We start from the raw sequence: 25,153 nt of genomic DNA, 5'->3' as shown, positions 1-25,153 counted from the left end.
GCAGAGTGACGACCGATCGCTCGTCCTCTGCTGCGGATGGCGCTGGACTCCAGGACAGGTAAGTGTCCTAATATTAAAAGTCAGCAGCTGCAGTATTTGTTGCTGCTGGCTTTTAATATTTTTTTTTAGTGGAACATCCGCTTTAAGAACATGCAACGTGTTCCCAGGGATGCAGCAGGAACCACGAACACCCCCTCCCCCCAATCATTCATTCACACAGCTCTGTATATGAATGAACTACAAGGAAAGCCCAAACATCCTTAGTGGTTGTAAGCTTGTAGTTTTCAATGACCTACCACGGCACTGTGGTAGTTTGAGGCTTACCTGTATGGGCAAGCAGATACACCGAGTGTACAAGAGACCAGCATGATAAAAGCAATCTGCTGGTGCAATGCTTTAAGGGCTCCTACTACAAAAATAAAAATAAAAAATCCCTGCAAAAAGATGCATTTTTTTTTATACAAAAGTAAACTTGACCTTTGGGCTGAAAATTAGAAATCTCTTGCGCTACTAGTGAGTAGATACGAAATGTGGGGAAGCCAGAAAGCAGAAGCTGCTAGATCTACTAGTGTTCACTATACACATGAATAAATTAATTTTGAAAGAGGATCTTGTGCTAAAAATAGATAAATACAAAACTACAAACAGTGCAATACTGTGATAAAGTGCTATCCAAGTGATACCAAAACAGTATATATATATATATATATATATATATATATATATATATATATATATATATATAGACCCGTAAACAAATGTAGATACAATATTCAAAGGTGATCAAATATAAAGTGCCGCTGTGTGCAAGGAAAATGCAAAAAAAAAGTGCTAAACGTGCAAAAGAATGCACCAATGCACACAGTGTGTGGATGGTTCAATAATGCAATGTGCAAAAGATGTCAATGTTGGAAAAATTAGTTAACGTCCCATATAATGAGGGTAGTAGATCCTCCAGTGTCTCCAAATTCTTGATGAGAATGTTTAATAGTATTAAACCATGGTGTCTCTCCTTCGCCAGTCTCTCAGAACTCTCACCTTACAGATATAAAAAAGCAGGCACATCAATAATTTATCTTCCACCATTTGGATGCCTTTATCACCCACGGTCTCTCCGTCCTGCAGCAAATCACTGGAAGAGGGGATGGGGAAGAGAACTCCAACCCGTGCCCAGGAATAAGCAAGGAGGAGACTCCAATAGTATAGCAATTTGAATAAAAACTTTAATGTAGACACATACGTATGGACTCTTACAATGAATAAAATAACAAGCCTGCAAGGGTAAACCGCAGTGTAAGTTCACCGTCTTACTGTTCCCTCCGCTCCTTCCGGTTTGCGCTGGCCTCAATCTCCCTACGGCTTTACGTGTGACGCACCTCGTGACTTCACGACCTTTGGGCTGCATTCACACCTGAGCATTTCAAAGTCATCTGTTTTTTGCCACAATTTTGTGCAGGTCACCAATGTAAAAAGGAGAAAAACCGCCTGTAATCTGCCCCAAAGAAGCTCATTGCGTCAGTTCTTTGAGCTTAAGGCATTTTTGCTTCAGGTGACAAAACACTCAGATGTGAACAGGTGTCATTGAAATAAATGGGATTTTGCTTGTTGGGCGTTTTACAAGCTGAAAACACTCAGGTGTGAATGCAGCTCTACCCTAAACAGATGTTTGCCTTATAAATGGTTTATGACCACTTAGATGGAAGTGTAAGGTTTAAAAACAATCACAGCATTCATCCCCATATGCTTTCATTTTACTGATCCATGGACCTTTTTATGTAAAAGATGAATACACTGTATGCCTGTTCTATGAAATAAAAAAAAAAGATGGATATTTGCTTTGGTGCATGTCTTTTCTCTATAATCGTGTATTACAAAACTATATGCTCTTCCCATTTTAAGTCCCAGATGGGCATACATTGCAAAAACCACCACACACAATGAAGAATTGATCAGATTTTTATTGAGACTCAATACTAGAGGGCCTGGCTTACTTTATGAAAATCTGACAGAGACCAGGCACTACACTGGTTATGTCAGATACTAAAGTAGAGAAGCCTTTGGATCAGTATGACAGAGGGGAGGAATACTGGTTCACCCAACTAATGTGCAGAGATACTTCCTTTATTGTACACTCAGCCCACATTTCTGCTGTGAAAGGACATCATCAAAACAGAATCCATTACATACACTTAATGGATGAAAAAAATACAAATTTTATTTTACATATCTGCTTGTAATTAAACGTTAACAGAAGCTTAAAATTCTAATTTTTGTTAGTAGACAAGTCATGCTTGGAAGCAAAGTGAAACCTAGCTCAATCTGCAATATATTGATTATTATCAGCGCATCTACACATACGCTTCCTTCTTGGGTGCAACAAAAGGGATGGGATTTGTAGATTTCAGCTCACAATTAAATATTTCGATACAGCTGTGATGACATCTGGTAGCAGTTCAGTGTTCAGTTTAGGTCGAGTACAGGAAGCAGATGAACTTCACCAGTCATGATCATGGTTGTAAATGGAACCTTATGTTAAACTGAAAACAAAAACAAAAAAAAAAAAAAAGTGAGCTCAAGAGACAAAAAAAATAGAGTCTGCAAATCTTCTTTGTATCCATGCAAGAATAAGTTTAGTGTACTTTCACACTGGGGGGGGGGGGGTTTGTGGTAAAGCGCAATTTCAGCGGGAGCTTTGCCGCTGTAATAGTGGCACACTTAACCCTTGCTAGCGCCCGAATAAAGGGTTAATAGCGCCCTGCCAAGCGGTGCCCATCAATGGCAGGGGAGGTGGAGGAGTGGTGTATTCACCACACCGCCCGAAAGATGCTGCTTGCAGGAGTTTATCGTCCTGCAAGTACACCTCCCCAGTGTGAAAGCACTCAGGCTTTCACACTGGGGCTGCATGGGAGGCATTCTAATGCACCATTTATAGCCCAAACGCGCCTGGAAAATGCCCCAGTGTGAAAGGGGTCTCATTGTAAATGTTTTCATGTTTCAGCCTTGTAAAAGAGGCAGCACAATATACCTACCCTTCTCTAAGCGTGTGTGATTAAATTGCAGCTGCACTTATTCCACCCTTCCTGGTGTGCTATGCCACCTCCCACCACTCACTGCGGTTTCTGTCATCTGTTCATACATCACAAGACGACATACTAGGCAGAGGGAGGCAGTGGTGCAAATACAATACTAGCTGCAGCTGTGAAACTTTAAAGCAACAGTGTTACGCATTTGGGCAGCCAAACCTCATTACTGAAAACATGCATTACCAGTTTGGTAGCAGTGGTTTCCATCTACTTTTATTTTAGTGCAATTCTATAGGCCATCTCAGCCTCAAAAAGATTTGATGGGTGCCTCCTCTAAAGTATTTCCAGCAATACTCATTGCAATGATGAAAGGCAAATGGGCTGCTCCCCCACTGTGGCAATTCAGTTCCCTGACACAGAGATCGCCACTCTGCAAGGAGAGGAAGGCGAGGCCCTTCAGCAGCCAGTATAACACCCCACAATGGTAGGCACGGCAAATGCACAATTATATGCCGAAAGCACCATTTTTGGCCACCAAAATTTCAGTGCATCCCTAGTTTAATGTATATACAAGGCATGTTGGCACAGCTTAAGCCTCCATGCACTCTGGGCTTTTAGCCAGTGCAAGAGGCTTGGGCAGAAGGCACAGACACACCATCTAGCCCCTGCTGCAAGTAGCCTGTAAAACTATGAGTGTCTGATTTGGCTGGAAACTGTACCAAGTGCTACCAATGTCCAGGTCATATGCACCCAAGGACTAATGTTTACAATGCAAGAAGTCAGCCTCTCAGATTTCCAGGCTGCCAACACCTGTGCCTTTCTCCTCACACCTAATGGCCGGAGCCGCATGCACCAGAGCCTAATGCCCAGTAAAGAATGTGAGGGAACTTCTTGTATCAAACTTGGTAAAGTTATAACTAAAATCAGAACTTTTATTTGAATAGTGTTTAGAACCACAAGGTCCCAGTTAAAGGGATAGTTCACCTTTGCCACAAAACTGCCTATGCAGCCAAGGGGCACCTGTAGATAAAAACAAACAGTGCAGCTCTGACTGAAGTTTAATAAAAGGCCTTGCTGTAGGTGTAGGCCATTCATGTACCTTATGAAGCCTGACGAGAATATTCCCAGGACATTGCCAAGTGAGGCCTAGTCATCACTACTCACCTCCACCATCTAAGGAGAGCTGTCAAATGCAGAGCACAGAGCTATTGCATGGGGGGAGAGAGCATGTGAGGAGGTTTAAATTAGAGAAAGAGCTCACTCCTGTGATGAGTATAAACAACTAGGGCTCACTTGGTAACATCCTGGGGAGTATTCCAGGTATGTAAATGGCCTACACCTTTTTAGTCAAAGCTGCACAGTTTGTTTTAATCTACAAACATGCCGTAACTGCATAGGCAGGTTATTTTGTAAAAGGTGAACTATCCTTTTGAGGAGATTCTCACCATTGTTACTGGGGACTAAAATTAGGGTATGTCCAAAATTCTGAATTGCCACCAGAACATGACAAATTGTACAAGGGCGACACTAGTCTGTGTGACAACAGTCTGAGGGCACCTCCAGTGGAAATTACTGGATAGGAACCCTCCCCCCCCCCCCCCCCCACTATTTAAAAACAGAAAGAAGTAACTCCTAAAACACCAATTGTAATAAATGTACAGTCATCAGTGCAAATGAATACATAACTATACAATAGGAGACAATTGAAACTCTACATTCCAGTACTGCGTTTTTATCTTTTAGCCACTAGAGGGCATTTTAACATTAATGCCGTTTGTTCCCTTCCTTTTACATTCTGCAGAGTGGTATTCTTATGTCATCTTTCCACACCCCCACCTATCTGCATTATAATTGCTGCTTGCAGTTGTAACATATTTTGAATGCACTTCTTTGGGCAATCTTGGTTTGATCTTTAAGTCCATGTCACACATGTAATCCTGTTTCTAGTGAAAATTTGGCAGCAACAGGAGAAAACTCACCCTCTCATTGGGTGAATGAGGAAAGCATCTATCCATGGTTGGAGAGTAACATTCTGCAGCATTTCCAAGAAAGGCAAAAACTCTGGATGTATGCATGTTCTCTGCACCTTTTAGTGATCCTGTTTCTTGCTAGAAAGGATTGCAATTTGCCATGGCCTTTATTTTACACCCTAGCCCAGTGATGGGGAACCTTGGCTCCCCAGATATTTTGAAACTACATTTCCCTTGATGCTCAACTACACTGCAGATTGCATGATGGTAAATGTAATTCCAAAACGTTTGGGGTGCCAAGGTTCGACATCACTGCCCTAGCCCATGCACCCAATTCAGGATGGGAAACGACACCAAATCCATTTGATGGATAGCCTGCCTTTACATTTCCTAGACTGGCAAGTGGTGTGGTTGGAACCCCAATAGGGTTTTTTTTACATTAGATTGGGAAGAAGTATAACATCTACCGTATTTTTCGGCGTATAAGATGACTTTTCAACCCCTGAAATTCTTCTTAAAAGTCGGGGGTCGTCTTTTACGCCGGTAACCTAACATGCAGACCGCGGCCGTCCATTTTTCAAAAGCCGCGCCTCCTCCTTCTGCTGTTCGTGATAGGCGGAACACTCAGTTTCCCAGCAGAGCCTCTGTTCAGTGTTCCGCCTATCACGTATGCCCTCTCGTCCTCGGACGAGAGGGCATCCGTGATAGGCGGAACACTGTCTCCTGGGAAGCGGAGTGTTCCGCCTATCACAGAACAGCACAAGGAGGCACGGCTTTTGAAAAATGGACGGCCGCGGTCTGACAGATTCTGCATGTCATTGAAAAGGTAAGGGATCGTCGAGGCATGTAATGGTGGCACAGTCTGGCATGTAATGTTGGCACAGTGAGGTGAGGCATGACTAGTAGGAGGGGGGGGGGGGGGGGGGGTCGTCATATAAGGTGAGTATATCCCAAAGCCAACATTTTAGCTGGAAAATTAGGGGGGTGTCTTATACGCCGGAAAATACGGTAACAGGTTTCTGTTGCCGTCCGTGTTTCAGTCAGAGAAATTGCACCAAAGTTCTTGTCCTGGTGACTATACAGGAAGTGACATCTCTTCAACAGACACTGTAAAATAATGTGTGGTTCTCCCTGTCCCTCAACATAAACTGCAATAAAATCTCATTGTGGTTTCAAAAAGTTCTGGTTGAAGTTGTGCTTTTAAATCACTTAGTTACCTGGAAAAAGGGCAAAAAGCTTCCCTGTTGCAACAGCTGCTAGGGAGGAGGAATTGTATCCCCATTACAAGTAACATGAGACATGGAACCATTTGTAGGCTGCACAAAAAACAATGATCATACCTGTCAATGAGGGAGTCTCTCATACTAGTGGCAATAGTGCTTGGCTGGGCATCACTTAATTTGAATACACTTTCTATTACTGACAGCTCTGTACTTGTTGTGTCCAGACCACAGAAAGCACACCAGTCATTGACAACCATTCCTGCTGCAATGACTTCACTACCTCGATTCACTGTTCCAGCCTGCCAGGAGACAAGATTTGTTTTAGGATTTACATGCATAAAAAAAGAGGAGACAGCATTTTCAACTAAAGACAGTAACAAGTACCAAACCAACTTTATAGTCACACACAAAGTTTAAAATTGATCACCCTAGAATAAATTAGAGCTTAACTCAGACGATACAAAAAAACAAAAAAAAAAAAAGAAGAAGTAGTTTTGTGTTCGGAAATCAATCCAGTGGAACCAAACTAAGAAAAGGAAAAACCTGTGGGAGAAGCTTTTTCTTGTAGAAGGGACATGCTATGCTACCCAGGACTCTCCAGCTGTGCTAGAATGACTAATGTCCCGTACACACGATCGGAATCTCCGATGGCCTAAAAGCGGATGGAATTTTGTGTCGGAATTCTGTTCAAGCTGTCTTGCATACACACTGTCAGACCAAATTCCGACCATCCAAAACACGGTGACGTAAAACACGACGTGCCAAGAAAAATTAGGTTAAATGCTTCAGAGCATGCAGGTTTTTTTTCCCCGTCAAAGTTCCACACAGACGAGAAAGGAATTTCCGATAAGATTTTTTTCCCCATCAGGAAAAAATAAAAAATTTTCTATTTCTCAACTCCGACGAAAAAAGTCTGATAGGGCTCACACACGGTCGGAATATCCAATGAAAAAATCCCGTCTGACTTTTTTCATCGGAAATTCCGATCTTGTGTACAGGGCATAAGTCCCTTCTGTAAGGCAGCGTAAACAGCAAACACCAACTTACACTACAGATCTGCAAGAAGAGTTGTCTTGGGCAACACCACAGGGCAAGGTCGTAAAACTCCAAATTCACAAGACAGAGGCAACTGGGGACAAGCCTCAAAACAATCAATAGGTCAGACCCTTCCTGGGCATAGAAGATTTCTTCCTAACTTTGACATTGTGTATTTCTTTCCTTTTATTAGGTGCTGCTACAGTAGTAAAGAGGGACCCCGATGCTGAGGGTTTGAAGACTTGCAGGTTGCTCTGTGTAGATGCAACGCGCTCATACTGTGGTTTAAAGCACATACACTGAAGATTGGTCAACAAGTGGGTAACACATACACTGCTAAAGTGAATAGAGGTAAGCAAGCTCTAGAAGGCACACCTCACTGGTGACATGGAGAAGCTGGGTTATGGATGTCACATGCAACAGGCATGGTACCAAATACTGGTATGTGAGCCGTGTGTGTAATGGGCTACAGATCCCACTAGTAATATGGATACTGGGAATTACCTACTGTATGTGTGCTGGAATGCAGATAATTCACTGGCAGGGGTCCTAGTCTGAAAAATATTCGAGGAGTCCGTAAGCTGTGGCCGAGGTCCTATTCATCATCCTACAGCCACACATATTCTTACAGCTGTGGGGGGGGGGGGGGGGGGGAAATGCCTCAGCTGTAGATGATTGGTCCAGTGCAGTGTCAAGCTTTCTAACAGGTTCGCTCATGTGGGTTTGGATTAGGATCTGAACACGCCTAAACCTCATCGAGGCTCACTGGTAATGTCTTGTGTGTGCTGGTGACAAGAATACTAGGGAGTGAGCTACATGTGCTGGAGTGCAAAATCTCACCAATCACTATTATGGAGTTCATCAATGATCAAGCCTGCTGGGGAGTGTCATCACTGGGAGAGCATGCTCTGTTCAGCCAAGTTCTCCACAGAAGACAGAATGCTCCAGCAATTAAATAAGTAGAAGAATCCTTTTTAATGCTGTATAGGACAGATGTTTGATCATTTTGCAAAAAATACACACACACGTACAGTTGGGATAAAGCTCTTGTGTCTGATTTAGGTTTCCCATTTCAGGGTACATGAAGTTCTCTCTCCAAGACCCTTTTCACACTTGTAAGACTTGTCCTGCGCCTTGGGACTGCAAAGTTGCATGACAAATTGTACCCATGGATTTCCAATGAGTACCATTCATATCTGTGCGACTTCAAGTAGTCCCTGCACTACTTTGGTCTGACTGATGCAACTTGAGGTCCATAGGCCTCAAGATATCACAGGCGTTGCTTCAAGTCAGGTCATATAGGTGTGAAAGAGGGCTAAATGTTACCCTGCAAGACAGGGGAAAACCCTCTGAGCCATACATTAAATTCTGTAACTCACCACAAGGGGGACCTGGAGAAGAGCCGATAGCTCATCTTGGTGTTCTATTGATGTTTTAGGATGCACCAAACCTCCTTGATTGCTGAAAGCACAGTAACTTCCAACCAGCACTTGATCAGCAACAGTCTGTCTAAATACCTCTACTTTCAGGACATCTGCCAAAATCTCCTCCGTCTCCTGGAATATAAAAACATAAAATGACACATGATCTCCTGCCCACACCAAATAGACTCATTGATAAACAGAGGTTGGCGTATCAATCCAGACATGCAACACAGGAATAATGTTGGAAAGTACAATGAGGGGAATTTATCAAAACTGGACCAGACAGCAGCCGATTGGTTGCTGTGCCAATTGCTCCATATTCTATCTTTCATTTTCAAAGATTAACCACTTCAGCTCCGGAGGGGTTTTACCCCCTTCATGACCAGGCCATGTTTTGATATTTAGCACTGCGCTACTTTAACTTGCAATTGCGTGGTCATGCAACACTATACCCAAATGAAATGCATATTTATTTATTTTATTTTTTACACAAATATATTTTTCTTTGGATAGTATTTGATAAACTCTGAAAACTGCCTCTGTCCTTTTAATTAGGAGCAGACTTGCACCAGCTTCTATTTCACTCTGAAACAAACTGGCATGAGTGTTGCAGATGGACCTGAAACAAGTATCCGCTTAATACGGTACATGCCACTCCCGACAGCTTCTTGCCCCATTATAATGGCACAGAGAGTTTGGTTACCCCCCCCCGACAGTGTGAAAACAGAAAACATACCCTGTCAAGGTCAGGGTGAACCAGCGCTACATAGTCATTACAGGCTATCACATTCCCTAAGGCGGACAGACGCTCCTCCACTCGCTGGATACGAACTGAGTCTGGCAAACTGTTTCTTATATTTTGGAGCTCCTGGTCTGTTGTGTTGCTTGGAACTAGAAGGCCATTACGGTTTCCTAAAAACACAAGAAAAACAAGATGGCAAGGTAAGACAAAAACTATTAACATTTCAATTTACAACACATTTCTGACACGCCTACAGGGGTAAGATTTACTGAGCATCCCAATGCATTCCTAAACAACCCTCTGAACAATCTGATATAAGACATAGTATGGGGGGGGGGGGGATGATCCGGGAGTAGAGCTGCAACCCTTTTGCTACCAGAACCATTTTTGATTTTGCTGATACATTACAATGCAAGTTTTGTTGCTTGCTCCTGAAAGCTTCCTTGCTTCCTTGCTCCTGAAAGCGTAGAAGGCATTGGCCAGATTTATAGATCAAATCACATCTACACATAGCAGGAAGAAAAAGGAAATTAACCACTTAAGGACAAGCCTCTTTTTCAGATTTGTTTACAAGTTTTTTTTTTACATATCTTTTATTTTGTTTTTCTCCAATAAACAACACAAAATGTTACAACTGTAAATACATCTTCTACACATTATCATTTAACAGTTCCTGCCTCCTAACCCTTCTTCATTTATATCCCTTCTTAACCTCCCTCCCTTCCCAAACCCAAAAAAAAAAAAAAAAAAAAAAAAAAAAAAAAAAACCCCCCCCCCTACCCTCCCCGTCCACCCTCCCCTCCCTTTCCCTCCCTCTCTCCTCTCTCGGTAACTAGGACTTGAACCTCTCAGAACTTTCTCATCAGCTTCTGGCCTACTTCCTTCTCACTACGATTCTAATTTCCCTCTAACAACCTCCTTCCTTCTTCTGATCTAATGAATACCTTCCACCCCGACCATGTTTCTTCATACTGTGTTTTCTTATTCTGTGCTGTATATACCAAATCTTCCATTGCTCCTACTTCATCAATCCTTTTCAGCCACCCTGCAATAGATGGCGGGCGCACATCCCTCCACCTCAACGTGATTCCTACTTTTGCCACGTTTATCATGTGACACACCACCGACTTCTTATATTTCTGCACTGGTATCTGTGAGCTATGTAACAGGAAGAGAGCAGGATCGTCCGCAATCCATTCTTCCGAAAATTTTTGAGAGATTCTTCTTACTTCCTCCCAATAGTGTCGCATTTTTTGGCAAGACCAAAAAATATGGAACAGAGTTCCTTGTTCTCTACCACATCTCCAACACCTTTTATCTACCTCTTTATCAAATTGATATAATCTTTCTGGAGTGTAGTACCATTGTATAAGGAGCTTGTAATTAGCTTCTTGCATTTTTGAGCATACTGATGAGTTGAATGTCAGGTATATTATTTGTTTACGTTGACTTGGGGTGAATATTCTCCCCAGATCTTCTTCCCATTTCTGAATACCTGGCATCACATAATCCTCAGCTGGCACGTTCAAAAACCCATACATTTTAGATAATGTCCTTGAAACTGGTTCCACCCCGCTGCAACCTTTTTCCAATACTGTCAATTTCCTATTAAATTCTGTTACCTGGCCCAAAGATCTTAAAAAATGACTTACTTGCAATGCCTGCCATAATGCAAGTTCAAATGTACCTCCCACTTCTGTCAAATCCTTAATTGATGGCCACGCATTTGGCCTCAGAAAATCTGAGACCTGACAGAGGTCCTTTTCTTTAAATTTTTCTTTTATGTTTTTTTCCATCCCTGGGGTAAAATTAGGATTACCTATTATAGGTATCAATGGCGATTTACTTGGTGTATATTTCTTATCTAGACAAATTCTTGCTGAGATTTGCAGTGTAGGGCCAATTATAGGGTGTCTCTTAAGGTATCTAGGGAGAACCGCGTAGCACCAAGGTGCTCTAGCCAGGGGTATCTGACTCACGTACTGCTCTATGTTTACCCAGCGTTTAGACTCCCCGTTTCTACACCAATCTACCAACCTAGTTAAATGCGATGCTCTGTAGTATTTTATTATATCCGGGACTGCCATCCCTCCTACCTTTTTCGACATTCTCAACAATTCTTTTTTAATTCTAGCTTTTTTCCCTGCCCATATAAATTCCATAAACAGGGTATTTACCTGTCGAAGGAAGGTCATTGGTATACGGATTGGCAGTGCCTGAAACAAATATAATACCTTTGGCAAAATACACATTTTAACTATACTTCCTCTCCCGAACCAGGAGTGCATTCCATGTCTCCACTTTTCCAACAGTCTTTGTATTTCGTTATATAATGGGGGGAAGTTCAACGCATAAATATTTTTAATATCTGATGGTATATATGTGCCTAGATACTTTAATACCTTTCCCCATTTAAACCTAAAATTCTGTTTAATTATATCCCCCATAGGTTTTGGTATCGCCACCTCCATAGCTTCAGATTTTATGTTATTTATTTTCAAATTAGATAGTCTACCATATACCTCTATTTCTCTTACGAGATTAGGAAGTGATACATGAGGGTTGGTCACTGTAAAAAGCAGGTCGTCCGCATATGCTGCTACTTTATGTGTCTGATCTCCCATCTGAATTCCCTGAATGTCTACATTTTGTCGGATCCTATTTAATAGGGGCTCTAGTGTAAGGGCGAATAACAAGGGTGATAGGGGGCATCCTTGTCTTGTTCCATTTGTAATTTTAAAAGGAGGTGATATTACTCCATTGACCCTTACTGAGGCACGTGGGTCTGTGTATATACTCATAATCCATCTGACCATCTGTTCACCTATTCCCACTTGTCTCAGTACTTCCTCCAAAAAACGCCAACTCACCCTGTCAAACGCTTTTTCTGCGTCTGTGTTTAAAAGCACACAGGGTATTTTTTTTTCTCCTACATAGTGTACCAAATTAAGTATTTTAGTCGTATTATCTTTAGCTTCCCTTCCTGGGATAAATCCCACTTGATCCATATCTACTAATTCAGCTATCCATGGTTGAAGCCGAGACGCTATTATCTTGGAGAAAAGTTTAAGGTCTGCATTTAATAATGAAATCGGCCTATAACTCCCACATTCAGCCGGGTCCTTCCCCTCTTTAGGAATGACAGTAATATGAGCCAGAAGTGCCTCGGGGGGGAATACCGCCGTACCTCCAACTGCATTAAAGAACTTTGCCATCTGTCCATTTAATATCGTGGAAAATTCCCTATAATAGCTTACCGAGAATCCGTCTGGGCCGGGTGATTTCCCTAACTTCATTTTTTTTAAGGTTTCCCCTACTTCTTCCACTGAGATAGGACTCTCCAACTTCTTCCGGACTGAGAATGGTAGTCTCGGTATGCCTGCCCCAGATAAATATTCCTCTATCTCCGGCTGTTTGTCCCCTACTGTTGGTAAATTGTATAACGCCGAGTAATAATCCCCAAATGTCTGAGCTATCTCTCTAGGTTTTTTTTTAAGCTGTCCTTCCTTCCCTTTGATCTGTGGGACATAGACCGACCTATTCTTTTCCTTAAGTTTCCCTGCAAGTAGCTTACTGCATTTATCTCCCAACTCATAATTGGCCTTCCTACCTCTCTGTATAATCGCCTTAGCTTTATACCGCATAATCTCTGAAATTTGCCTCCTTAGTTGCCCCAACTTTCTCCCAGTCTCTAGTAGTTGTTTTTTTTTTATGTTGAAGTTCTAGTTTCTGAATTTCCACTAATATCTCCCTGATCTGTTTCTCTCGTTTTTTTTTTTAAATAAGATCCATGTTTTATCAAAATCCCCCGAATGACTGTCTTATGAGCCTCCCAAACCATTCCTGGGTTGCTTCCTGGTATATCATTGACCTGAAAGTATGCCGCAATCTCCTTAGCCACATCATTCCTGACTTCTGGATTTTGCAGCAGCCCCTCGTTCAATCGCCAGTTTCTATCTTGGGCGAATGCCTCGTTAGAAAGGGAGAGACATAGACTAATTGGGGCATGATCCGACCACGTTATGTTACCAATTACTGTCTCTGTTACAGAAGTAATCAAATAATGGGGTACAAAAAACATGTCTACCCGGGTGTAAACCTGATGCGGATTAGAGAAAAAGGTGTAGTCCTTTTCCCCTTCATGTAGAATCCTCCACACGTCCACTAGTTGTGCCTCATACAATTTCTTTATTATCCCCCTTCTGACCCTCCTAGGGGTCGAAGAGGTCCCAGACGATGTATCTATCTTGGGATCCAGCGTAATGTTGAAATCCCCTCCCAAAATTAATTTTCCCTCTGAAAATTCGATCAATTCTGTAATAACTTCTTTAATGAATCTATCTTGTTTAGTATTCGGTACATACAACGAGGCCAAGGTAACTCCAACCCCTCCCAAACTGCCCTTTAGGAAGAGGAACCTGCCATTCGGGTCCAAGCGTTTATCTTGTAAAGTCCAGTTCACACGGTTTGAGATCAGAACCGACACTCCCTTAGATTTCGCCTCTTGATTCATTGAGTGGTATACGTGAGGGAAAAATCTATTCTGGAGGTATGGCAAACTCCCCCCCCTAAAGTGGGTCTCCTGGACAAAAGCTACATCCGTATCCCAGTTCTTTAAGTCCTTCAAAATCATTTTCCTTTTTTCAGGAGTATTCAGTCCTCTCGCATTCAGAGAGGTTATTTTTATTGTCCCCATCTCGAGAGTAGGAGCGAGGGAGACAAAGAGAGAGAAAAAAAAAAAAAAAAAAAAAAAAAAAAAAAAAACCCCTGTCAGCCCCCCCTCCCTTCTTTACTTCCTCCCCCTATGTCCCTAAGGAAAAAAAAATACCCAAGACTGGATCCTTCTCCAGTATTCACCGTGGGTATGTACCTACTCTGGGGGTAATAACGGAGCGATCAAGTAGCTCCACCCCACCTCCCTTCCCCCCCCCCCCCCCCCGACCATCATTGACCATTTTAGACCTTCCCTTTCCCCTCTTCCACCTTCCATTTCCCCCTCCCTCCCCCCCCTTTCCAGCTCCTTTGTTATATTTGCTTCCTTTTTCCTCTTTCTCCTCTCTCTCCTTTCATTAACCCCTTTCCATTTCCATCAGTCCCCTCCCCCTCCCCCTCTTCCCCTCCTCACCTCCTTCCAACAACCCGTTCCTCCCCCCCCTCTCCCCATACCCCAGCCATCTAGTTCCCTATTTAAATCCATTTCTGTTTATTTGGTTTCCCCGGGAATTTTGATATTTATATTTCTTCATATCCAATACCCATCCCTTAAATTAAAGTAATGTTTACTCATTTTTTTTTTTTTTTTGGGGGGAAAATAGGGCAAAAGACTTTAACCTAACGGTATTTCCGTCTTTATAACAATAACTCTAGTCTCATTTGGGGAGGGCGAGAGGAAAAAAAAAAAAAAGGGGGAGGGGGGGGGGGGGGGGAAAAAAGAACTGTAACATTCCTTTCAATCTCTCCTTTTGTTCACTTTATGTAACACCGGGGACTTGATATAAATAAAATAAAATCCCACACTCTCCCCCTACTGCCTCTCTCCTTCCCCCTCATCCCCACCATCTACCTCGAACCCCCCACGTTCCCCTTATTGTGTCTAAAAAAAAAAAAAAGGAGTGTATCCATATCTGCATACTTCTGCCTACATCTGTACCTCTACGCATTCCTATATATCTTACTTCTTAAATCTCAATTAGGCACCTTATTTCTTACTACTAGCCGGTACTACCTCCTTAATTCCTATGAGTCCTATAAGACTGTGATTTCTTGTGATATCCTGTGATCGAAAATAAACAAAAACTATATATATATATATCTATATATACATTCATATATTTACTCCTTATTACTTTAAATCCCCCCCCACTCACAACAAAAAAAAAAAAAAAAACACACCCCCTCCCTCCCCCCCCCCCTCATTCCCCCACCCCCCCCGCCCAAAAAAAAAGAAAAAATAGTCCTTAAAAAAAAAAAACATAGAAATGTAACCCCCCCCTTCCTTCCTCCTTTAATCCTGTGATTCGTGTCCCGTATCTCAGTTCAAAAAATGTGTTTCTTCTTTTCTCTTATTTCTTCTGTGTCTAATTGTGAGTTAGTGCAATTCGTGTAATTTGTGCACATTACAATTCAGGTGGGGTGACCTGGCGGTAGTAGGGAAAAGAAAAAAAAAAAGACAAGAGACAAAATCCATCCAAAAAAAAAAAAAAAGGAGAAAAAAAAAAAAAAAAAAAACTTTTATATGGTGGAGGAGCCGGACCAGAAGGGCGGAACCCATAATCACCCCCTAATCTCCCTCCGGGGTCTTCCCACCGTTCTTCATTCTCCTCTGTTTTCTCCTGGCCTTATTTTCTATTATTTGATAGCTGCTGTAACCAATCTGGAATTTCTATTGGCTCTATTTCCATAAATTTAAACAAGCCGGGTAGATCCTCATGTTGCTGTATAACATATGATTCAGCCCCTCGTTTAGCTGTAACAGATATTGGGTACCCCCATCTATAGCTTCCTCCAGCCCCCTTTATTCTGTCCAGTAGCGGACGCAACATGGCCCTTCGTTGTAAAGTAGCTCTCGATAAGTCCGGGAGGATTTTTATTTGCGCCCCCTCAAATTCAACCCCCCCCGCTTCCCATGCTGCTCTACTGACCAGCTCTTTATGGGCATATCTATGGAAGCACCCAATTACATCTCTCGGTCTATCCAAATTCGTTGGGCGGGGACCCAAGGCTCTATGCAACCTTTCAAACTCAAACCCCTGAGGGAGCGGTGAACCCACCAGCTGAGTGCATATCCCATTTATTGTTAGTAATAAGTTCTCTTTTTCCACCGCTTCTGGGACCCCCCTAAACCTTAGATTCTTGCGCCTGCTACGATCCTCCATTTCTTCCAATCTAAGCTGCATACGGTCCACCTGAGATATTTTTGCCTTATACATCTGCTCTATTATCGTAACTCGTGTATCCAAATTAGACAGCAACAGATCATCTCTTTCCAACTTATCTGTTATCTGCTGGACTTCTTCCCGTACGACCTCCAAATCCTTACGGTGGGATTCCTCCATACGTTTGACCAGTGCCTCCATGTCAGCCTTTGTGGGGAGAGCTTGCAGCATAGCTTTTAATACACTTAGCTCAGTCTCATGGTCTCCCTGTAAGATCTGTAAGGGCTGGGTCTGAGACCGCTCCTTTTCCCTCTGTTTTTCCTTCAGCTCCATCTGCTGATTCAGACCTCCATTCTCTCTAATCTCCTCTCCTCCTGTATACAGCGTACGTGTCCCTGCAGACACAGTTGGGGAGGCAGAGAGAGCTACAGCTGACGTCTCCCCAGACGTCACACTATCATGTGACCCGGTCTCGCGATGCTTACTCGAAGCCGACCGTGTCAAGGGGAAATACCTCTGGATCTCTGGCTGGGATGGATGACTCTGCCTGCCCGGAGCTGGTGGTCCCGACGGTTTAAGCAACCGCTCGCCCCGCGATGGCACCCTATGCGGCTCTTCTCCAGGTGGGTTAGTCAGCGCTTTTTCCCTCCTCATGCCCTGGGTCCTTTCCGCCGCAATCCGGCTGGTCTATAGTCCGGGCGTCCGTTGTACTCCACCGCGCCGCTATAACCCCTTTAACCGGAGTGTGAGCAGGCTGAGTGCAGGCTGGATGCAGAGTGGGAAGTGGCGGGCTCAATCAGGGAATCTCAGTTGGGGAAAATGAGAAAGATTCTTTCACTCATGGTCGGGCGGAGGAGCGTGGTGTAGCGTGTGGAGAGTATCTGTCTCTACTCCATCTCCTTCCGGTCACTCCCCCCTTGTTTACAAGTTAAACAAATTTGTTTGCTAGAAAATTACTTAGAACCCCCTAGAGAATAACATGGCAGTCATTGCATTACTTTTTGTCACAACGTATTTGCGCAGCGGTCTTACAAGCGCACTTTTTTTGGGGGGGGGGGGGGGAATACACTTTTTTTAATTAAAAAATAAAAACAGTAAAGTTAACCCAATTTTTTGTTATATGTTGAAAGATAATGTTACGCCAAGTAGATTGATACCCAACATGTCATGCTTCAAAATTGCGCCTGCTCGTGGAATGGCGACAAACTTAACCTTAAAAATCTCCATAGAGATGTTTTGAGTTAGAGGAGGTCTAGGGCTAGAATTATTGCTCTCGCTCAAACAATCGTGGTTTGAACACCGTTTTCATATGCGGCACTGTTCACGTATGTGTTCGCTTCTGCGCATGAGCTCGACGGGGCGTTTTAATTTTTTTTTTTCACTTTATTTAAAAAAATATTATTTTGACAACTCAAAAAAATAAAAAAATTGGGGTCACTTTTATTCCTATTACAAGAAATGTAAACATCCCCCTGTAATTGGAAAAAAAAGCACGACAGGCCCTCAAATATGAGATCTGGGGTCAAAAAGATCTCACATCTCATATTTACACTAAAATGCAATAAAGAGAAAAAAAAATAGCCCTTTAAGGGCTGTGGGTTGAAGTGACGTTTTGACGTTGCTTTTACCCTGTTATGATATGGAAACGGGTGGGGGGCCATCTTCCCCTCACTCATCTCCATACCCAGCCAGAGACAGGTCACCATCACCTCTACAGACTTCTCTGGTAAGCAGTGGGAAGAGGGGGCCCCTCTCCTGCCGCTGATGCGGTGAATACGCTGCAGAGACCACCATTATAATAAACCGAAACGCTGCCCAAAGAGACGGATACCTGGGTTATGGCAGCTAGCTGCTGCTGCCATAAAAGATGTCCATCTTTAAAGTGCCGACCTATATATACAGTGGTCTGGAAGTGGTCAATGGTAAAGTGCTAAGGAAACCAGCGTCAAAAATTTACAGAGAAAAAGTAATTAAATAACTTTCAAACATTTGTTGAGTAGAACAGGGGCAGGTTCAGACACTGATTCCATCCAAATCTTAGCTGCGACAGTACTTACCAACCTGGCATGCATTATTACTAGGGGTGCAACGGATCGTGCCCGATCCGCACGGGTCGACCTGTTCGGATCGGAAAAGTATGCGATCCGCGGAACGCACCGCCGCCGTGGCCTTAGAAAAAAAAAAAAAAAAAAAACGCGGCTTCGGCCTAGCACCGGAGCGGTCGGCCACCTTGGTACACTCGGCGGCGGTGCACGCTGACGTCATCACCCCTCCCTCTGCTCGTGGATTTTTTCTATTTTGCAAGAGCGCGCTGCGCCGCTGACTCTGCATGTAACCTGGAGACGGACGGAGTACATCAGTACAGTGAGTTAGCTAATGGCTATTAAGCCATTAGCCAACTCGCTGTACTGATGTACTCGGTCTAGTAAAACAGTAACACTGTAATTACCATTTTTGCCACTGTAATAATAGTAATAGCCAACATTGCCCCCAACATACTAAACAGTAACACTGTGTGTATAGCCATTTTTCCCACTGTAATCAGTGGGAAAAATGGCTATACACACAGTGTTACTGTTTACTAGTGTGGGGGCAATGTTGACTATGACTATTATTACAGTGGCAAAAATGACAATTAGTGTTACTGTTTTACTAGTGTGGGGGCAATGTTGGCTATGGTTATTAATAATAGCCATAGCCAACATTGCCCCCACACTAGTAAAACAGTAACACTGTAATTGCCATTTTTCCCACTGTAATGGTCCCAAAATTGTCCGATGTGTCCGCCATAATGTCGCGGTCACGAAAAAAAAAAAAAAAGCCGATCGCCGCCATTAGTAGTAAAAAAAAAATATATATATATTAATAAAAATGTAAAAAGACAAAACTTTTGTTTGTCTTGTGTTTTTTTTCTTTTCTTTTTACTGATCCGAAAATGATCCGATCCGTGACTCCTGATCCGAGGATCGATCCCATCCGTAAGTTTTTTGATCCGTTGCACCCCTAATTATTACCCCTCCAAATAAAAGTTAACACATGGCACACTAGGATGTCGCATACGCACCTACACACATTCTTCCAATAATTCTACACCCGGCTATTGATGCATGGACAACAGGTATTGTCTCTGAAAGCTCCCCTTCAAAAACACTGCAATGGAAGAAAAGAGAAAGTTAGAATACATCTGGTTTTCATTAAAAATCATGCAACAGGTTTACACTAGGCTGAGCATTTTTTCCTGCCCTATGTGACAATGCTGGTGCCTGCATATGCCTACTGCCAAGCATCAGCCATGTAAGTAAAAAAAATAAAGTATTTGCAATGACCGCAGTGATTTCCTCATCCATAAATGTATTTGTTTACTCACAACATGCTTTTGGACTTGCTAGAAAACGTGGCGACTCTGTGGGGAGTCAATTTCTTAGCACAACCCCCTTCCTCCTTGCATGTCATAGCCCTCTCCTCTTTTAGGAAGTGCCCAATTACCCTTAATGCTGGCCCAGCTACAAAGACATTATATGCAATACGATGCAAGCTCTCTACTATTCTCCACATGGTTTTCTCTCACAACCTATAACTACAGCTAGAGGTACTAGACATTGTTGTCCATCGTCATCTTTAATTTTTGGCAACTGATACATTAGTAATTGCAGTTATAGAGAACCTAGATATTAGTGGGGTGATCTTGTATTCCTCACCCCCAAGGTTATGCATCTTCTGAAGGAATTTGAGGGCATCTCTGATCTCATGACAAATGTGTTGAAATTCATTACCTAAAAATGTAGCCCATTTATATCATACTAGTTATCCCCCCGCTCTATAAAGGAAAAGAAAAAAAAAAACTTGAATGAAAAAACTTACAGCACTGGTCTATATGGCACGACTAGGATGACTTTGTGCCCTTCTTTCAAACCTTTTCTATTCTGAATAGGCAGACATTTGTTTGGGGTAGTAAAGTCCATAGACAATCGGCTACTCAATCCTATAGGTGGTTTGGGCTGCCCACCCTCTCCATATTTGGCTGCCCAATTGGCACAATTCTCTGTGGTATATTTCCAGAAGGGAAAACCTGACTGGGTGATGATGGAAAGACAGCCGGTTCCCCTACTAGACCTTAGATTTAGTGTGGTGAGTGCCAAGACAGAGGCTGCCTGTTCTTGCCCCAACTATGTCATTCAGTAAGGGTTTCAATGACAGTTTTTTTACCCTAATGGATTCCATGCATTAGCCCCTGTTCACACAAATGTCATGCAATTTGATAGTTCTAAATCGCATGAGACATCCCCACACCATTGATGGCAATAGACCCTTTCATATCACACAACTCACGTCACAGATTATGAATATGGTTCCTGCACTACTTTTTAACTGATTTAATTACGACTTGCATAGATTTCTGTTGTATGAAGTCACAAGCTGCAATCAAATCGCACAGATGTGCAGCTATGAAATCATGCTAAAGCATCGCGATTTCAAAGCCACACTGGTGTGAACAGGGGCTTAAGGTAAAACAACCTTCTGTGTGCAGCTTCCCCCTTATACTTACCTGAGCCCAATCTCGGTCCAGTGATGTGCATGAGAGCAGGAGCTCTCTCCCTCCTCACAGGGCAGGTTGATAATAGTGGGAGCCATTGCTATCAAATCCTGTGACGGGGGAGCGGGGTCAAGCCCACCGGTGTGTCATCATAGGACGCAGCTTCCTATTGTGGCACACCATGAAGGAGGGGCCAGGAGTGCCAGCAGGGAACCCTAGAAGGAAAAGGATAGCTCTGCAAAACCAAGTATAATTTAAAAGGAATTGTAAAAGGTAATTTTGTCATCCTTACCTCCACTGTGCAGCTCACTTTGCACAGAGTGGCCCCGAACCTGGTCTTCTGGGGTCCCTCGGCGGCTGTCTCGCTCCTCCCCACAAGAACCAACCACCCTTCATGCAAGCGAGCATGGTTAGTTCTTGCGGGCACGCTCCTGTGATACAGCCGCTCACTGTATCAAATCGGCCCTGGCGCGCCACATCATTGGATGTGATTGACAGTAGCGCGAGCCAATGGCTGCGCTGCTTTCAATCAACCAATAAATGAGCCGAGAAGCCAGCGCGTTCACAGCGCAGGACTTTCGAGGGGTCAGGTAAGTAAACAGGGGGCGCTGATCCTCAGATGTTTGTTCACCTTAATGCATAGAAATGTACCTTTACAACCCCTTTAACACGTTTATTTAAAGCGGTGGTTCACCCTTAGAGAGAACTTTTTAGCCTTAGATTCCTGCTCGTTTTGTCTAGGGGAATCGGCTATTTGTTTTAAAATATGATCCGTACTTACCCGTTTACGAGATGCATCCTCTCCGTCGCTTCCGGGTATGGGCTGCGGGAATGGGCGTTCCTTCTTGATTGACAGTCTTCCGAGAGGCTTCCGACGGTCGCATCCATCGCGTCACGATTTTCCGAAAGAAGCAGAACGTCGGTGCGCAGGCGCAGTATAGAGCCGCACCGACGTTCGGCTTCTTTCGGCTACGAGTGACGCGATGGATGCGACCGTCGGAAGCCTTTCGGAAGACTGTCAATCAAGAAGGAACGCCCGCTCCCGAAGACCCATACCCGGAAGCGAGGGAAGAAGATGCATCTCGAAAACGGTAAGTACAGCTCATATTTTGAAACAAATAGCCGATTCCCCTAGACCAAACGAGCAGGAATCTAAGGGAAAAAAAAAAAAATTAATAAATGGGTGAACTCCCGCTTTAAAAATATATTACCCTTTACAATAACCAGAATCTTACATCTTCCTTTTGTCCATTGGCTCATTTCACATGATCCAGCTTTCCCACCGGGTCTAGTCGCTTAGGTGTTTTAATGGTGGTGGACAAAACGTTACACAGAATCAGGCATTATTTAACCCCTAGAGCAATGTTCTCCAAGCTGCGGCCTGTGGGCTGAATGTGGCCCTTGAGGCACTATTCTTCCCACTGATAAAAGGCAATCCCCCCTCCATGATGGGGCATTGATCCTTCCACCAACACCAGTAATGGGGCACTATTCCTCCTACTGACCACAGGCGCTTAAAAAAAAAAAAAAAAATGAAATAAATTGGCAGAACTCCGCTTTAAGTAAAACTTCCCCAGTGAAGGGCAGCCTAGCATGCAGCTTCTATTCTATGGAACGCTCCATGGAACCAAAGAGTCACTCTGTACCACTCCCTCACTAATCGTATTTCAGCCACATCTGGGTAAGCAACTTCCACTTGTCATAACATGACATTAAAGATGACTGTTTCTGCTATTGGCAAAGTATACCAAGAAATGGGTCACACCAGTTCAATGCCCAGGTATGAAAAAGTAGGACATGCAGCCAAACATCCCTTAATATCTGCTCCTTACACATCAGGGCCCAGACAGGGAGAAAAGGAGAGAGGGCAACACTGTAAGGGGCCAACCTGGCTGTGCTGTCATGTCTGGATCACTGTCCAAATACAAGTAGGAACCAGTATCTAGCCATTTCCCTGACATTGCTCAGTGGGCAGGGATGGGAACTACAAAAATAATGTATTTTTATGTTTTTAGACTGAAACACAATATATGTGGAAGTATGGTAACCACCGTACTCACAGCCCATGGCCCTGCCTATACCGTGTCACCTTCTATAAAGCTGGGAGGAGAGAGAAGAGGGAAAACTAGCCAAGTAAATATGTTATGTTTCAATGTGGACATGAAGATAGGTAATGGCAGACTTTAGTAAATGAGAACTCCCCAGATGTGTGCATTAAAACATACAGTACTTTAAGGGGCACTCCGGAAAAAGTAAAACGGAGGCTGTTCCCACACTGGAAAGGCAAAACACTAAGTTCCGTCTAGGGGATGGTCAGAAAAGTCTTACCTACCTGATCCTCTGCTCCCCCAGTGTTCTCACATTCAATGAAGGGTTAATCTCCCTGCATTCTGACTTAAAGTGGGGTTCCGGGCATACATTTTCATTTTTTTTTTTTTTGCAAGCTAAAATGAATCAAATTAAATAGTCCCTAAAACATAATAATAGCTCCCCAATTGTTCCAGAAATCATTGCAAACACTTGCCTCATGTTGTGGCCGTACCCATCATGTGAAGCCCGGTTCCTTTTTCTTCCTGCTTTTCAGGGAGAGGTGCATGCTGGGCGATTTTTAGGTACAGTAATGCCCAGAGACTCCTGGGAAATGTGTGTGTCAGGAGGCAATGGGGTCTTAGGACAGGGAGTTGAACCACCGAGGACTAGGAACTAGGCAGATTACTAAATCTGCCTAGTAACAGCCAGGTAGAAGCGCGTAAAACATTTTTATTTATTTTTTACATTAATAGGCAAGCTGTTAATAGAAAGTTCCTTTTTAGGGAGGAACTCCGCTTTAAAATAAAAATTAAGTCAGCAGCTACAAATACTGCAGCTGTTGACTTTTAATAATTGGACACATACCTGTCCCAGGTTCCAGCGATGAGGGTGTACGAAGCTCCGGCATCACTGCTGTGGGCACCTGGCTGTGGTTTCACAGCAAGGCACGCGCTGCACATATACGTGAGCCACACTGCACACTGATTGGCCGGCAATCATCTGGGACCAGGAACGTGTCCCAGATGATTGCCGAAGGGGGGGGGGGGGGGGAACTTCCTTCTGACACTTTGAGACCTTGTCACTACGGCTGGAACTTGTCACCAGTGTACAGATATTTAGAGTGCTCAGAGTACAGAGACACACCACTGTTAGGAAGGTGACAGCTTCCTGCAACAGGGCTGGTGGTTGCTAGGATGCAAGTGACCCAGGCTTCCTAGCAACAGATGACTTGGCCGCATACAGCTACGGGGGAGGTTAAATGAACACGTTTTTTTTCTGCCTTGATTTTAGCTTTAAAACTTCTATAGTTCATCCTACAGCAACTACATAGTGCCACATCCCACATTGCACAGCTGACAAAGTAGAAGAAGAAAAAAAAAAAACACTTACCATCTGCATGCCATTGGGGAGATTTCCCGTCACTTCCTGTTCCATAGCAATGACAGGAAGCAAGAGGAAATCCTTCTTTTGGGTGTCAGCAGAACTAGTGTCCCTATTGGAGGGTTTTCTCTCCTCTCCTGTTCTGGCGACAACCCAAACATTTTAGTTTTCTTTCACATTTAATGATGATTATAGGATAAAGAGGGTGGATCTCCTTAATGGGTGTACAGACAGTGATAAGACCTGTCAGGGGTTCTAATGCCATATACTTTCATTAAAGATGAACTGTACATAGTCCAGGTGAGGACACATGTGGGTGGTGTATAGGGAGAAGGGGGTCTCACCTGTAGAAGTTCTCCGAGCCTCCAATGGCCACCAGGCAGTAGGTGTTTGTCAGCTTGGCGAAGCAGCCGATCTCATTGTTATTCTCGAAGGAAGCGCGGACAGCCATCTCTATGTGAGCAGGAACCGATCTCTGAGAACACACACCGAGCAAAAACTTCTCCCCGCTGTCTTCTACACCCCAACACGTGGCCTGACGACAACGCCTCCACTTCCGGGATGTCAGGCGCGCAGCCAATAGGGAGCAGGCGTCAGGAAAGCCGGGGAAACTGCGGCGGCCATGTTTGTTGTGGGATTGCAAAGTGGCCGGTTATATAATTATATGTGGTTGTTGCTAAGAAAGCTGGGTTTATTGTAATTGACTGATATTTTTGGCGCAATATAATTTATTTTCTATAATCCATGCTCGGATTTTTTTCCCGCTGTGAGTGGTTTGTGTTGTATCAGCCATGTTACTCTGTGGGCCCGCCCACTGCTTCTCAGCTCCTCCCCATTTAATCTCCAGCCCTTTCAGAGAGGGATTATAGAGTGCTGTGAGAAGGGAGAGATGGCCCGATGTTCCGTCAGAGATGAC

The 25,153-nt window shown here is 43.5% G+C and overlaps 1 protein-coding gene across 1 annotated transcript; it reads right to left on the bottom strand.

Annotated features, from left to right (window-relative positions):
• Positions 1–1,938: 1,938 nt before the first annotated feature.
• Positions 1,939–24,809, bottom strand: EIF6 (eukaryotic translation initiation factor 6). The gene is made up of 6 exons (XM_040331485.1): positions 24,582–24,809; positions 19,357–19,442; positions 9,412–9,587; positions 8,631–8,807; positions 6,334–6,515; positions 1,939–2,537 (listed from the first exon to the last, which is right to left on the bottom strand). The coding sequence occupies exons 1-6, from the start codon at positions 24,686–24,688 to the stop codon at positions 2,528–2,530; spliced, it is 738 nt and encodes a 245-aa protein (XP_040187419.1). The 5' UTR covers positions 24,689–24,809; the 3' UTR covers positions 1,939–2,527.
• Between the last annotated feature and the right edge of the window lie 344 nt (positions 24,810–25,153).

This window comes from Rana temporaria, chromosome 12, assembly GCF_905171775.1.
Source record: "Rana temporaria chromosome 12, aRanTem1.1, whole genome shotgun sequence".
Lineage (NCBI taxonomy): Eukaryota > Metazoa > Chordata > Amphibia > Anura > Ranidae > Rana > Rana temporaria.
The sequence above is the reverse complement of the archived record's forward strand: the minus strand, read 5'-3'. Positions and strand labels throughout refer to the sequence as shown.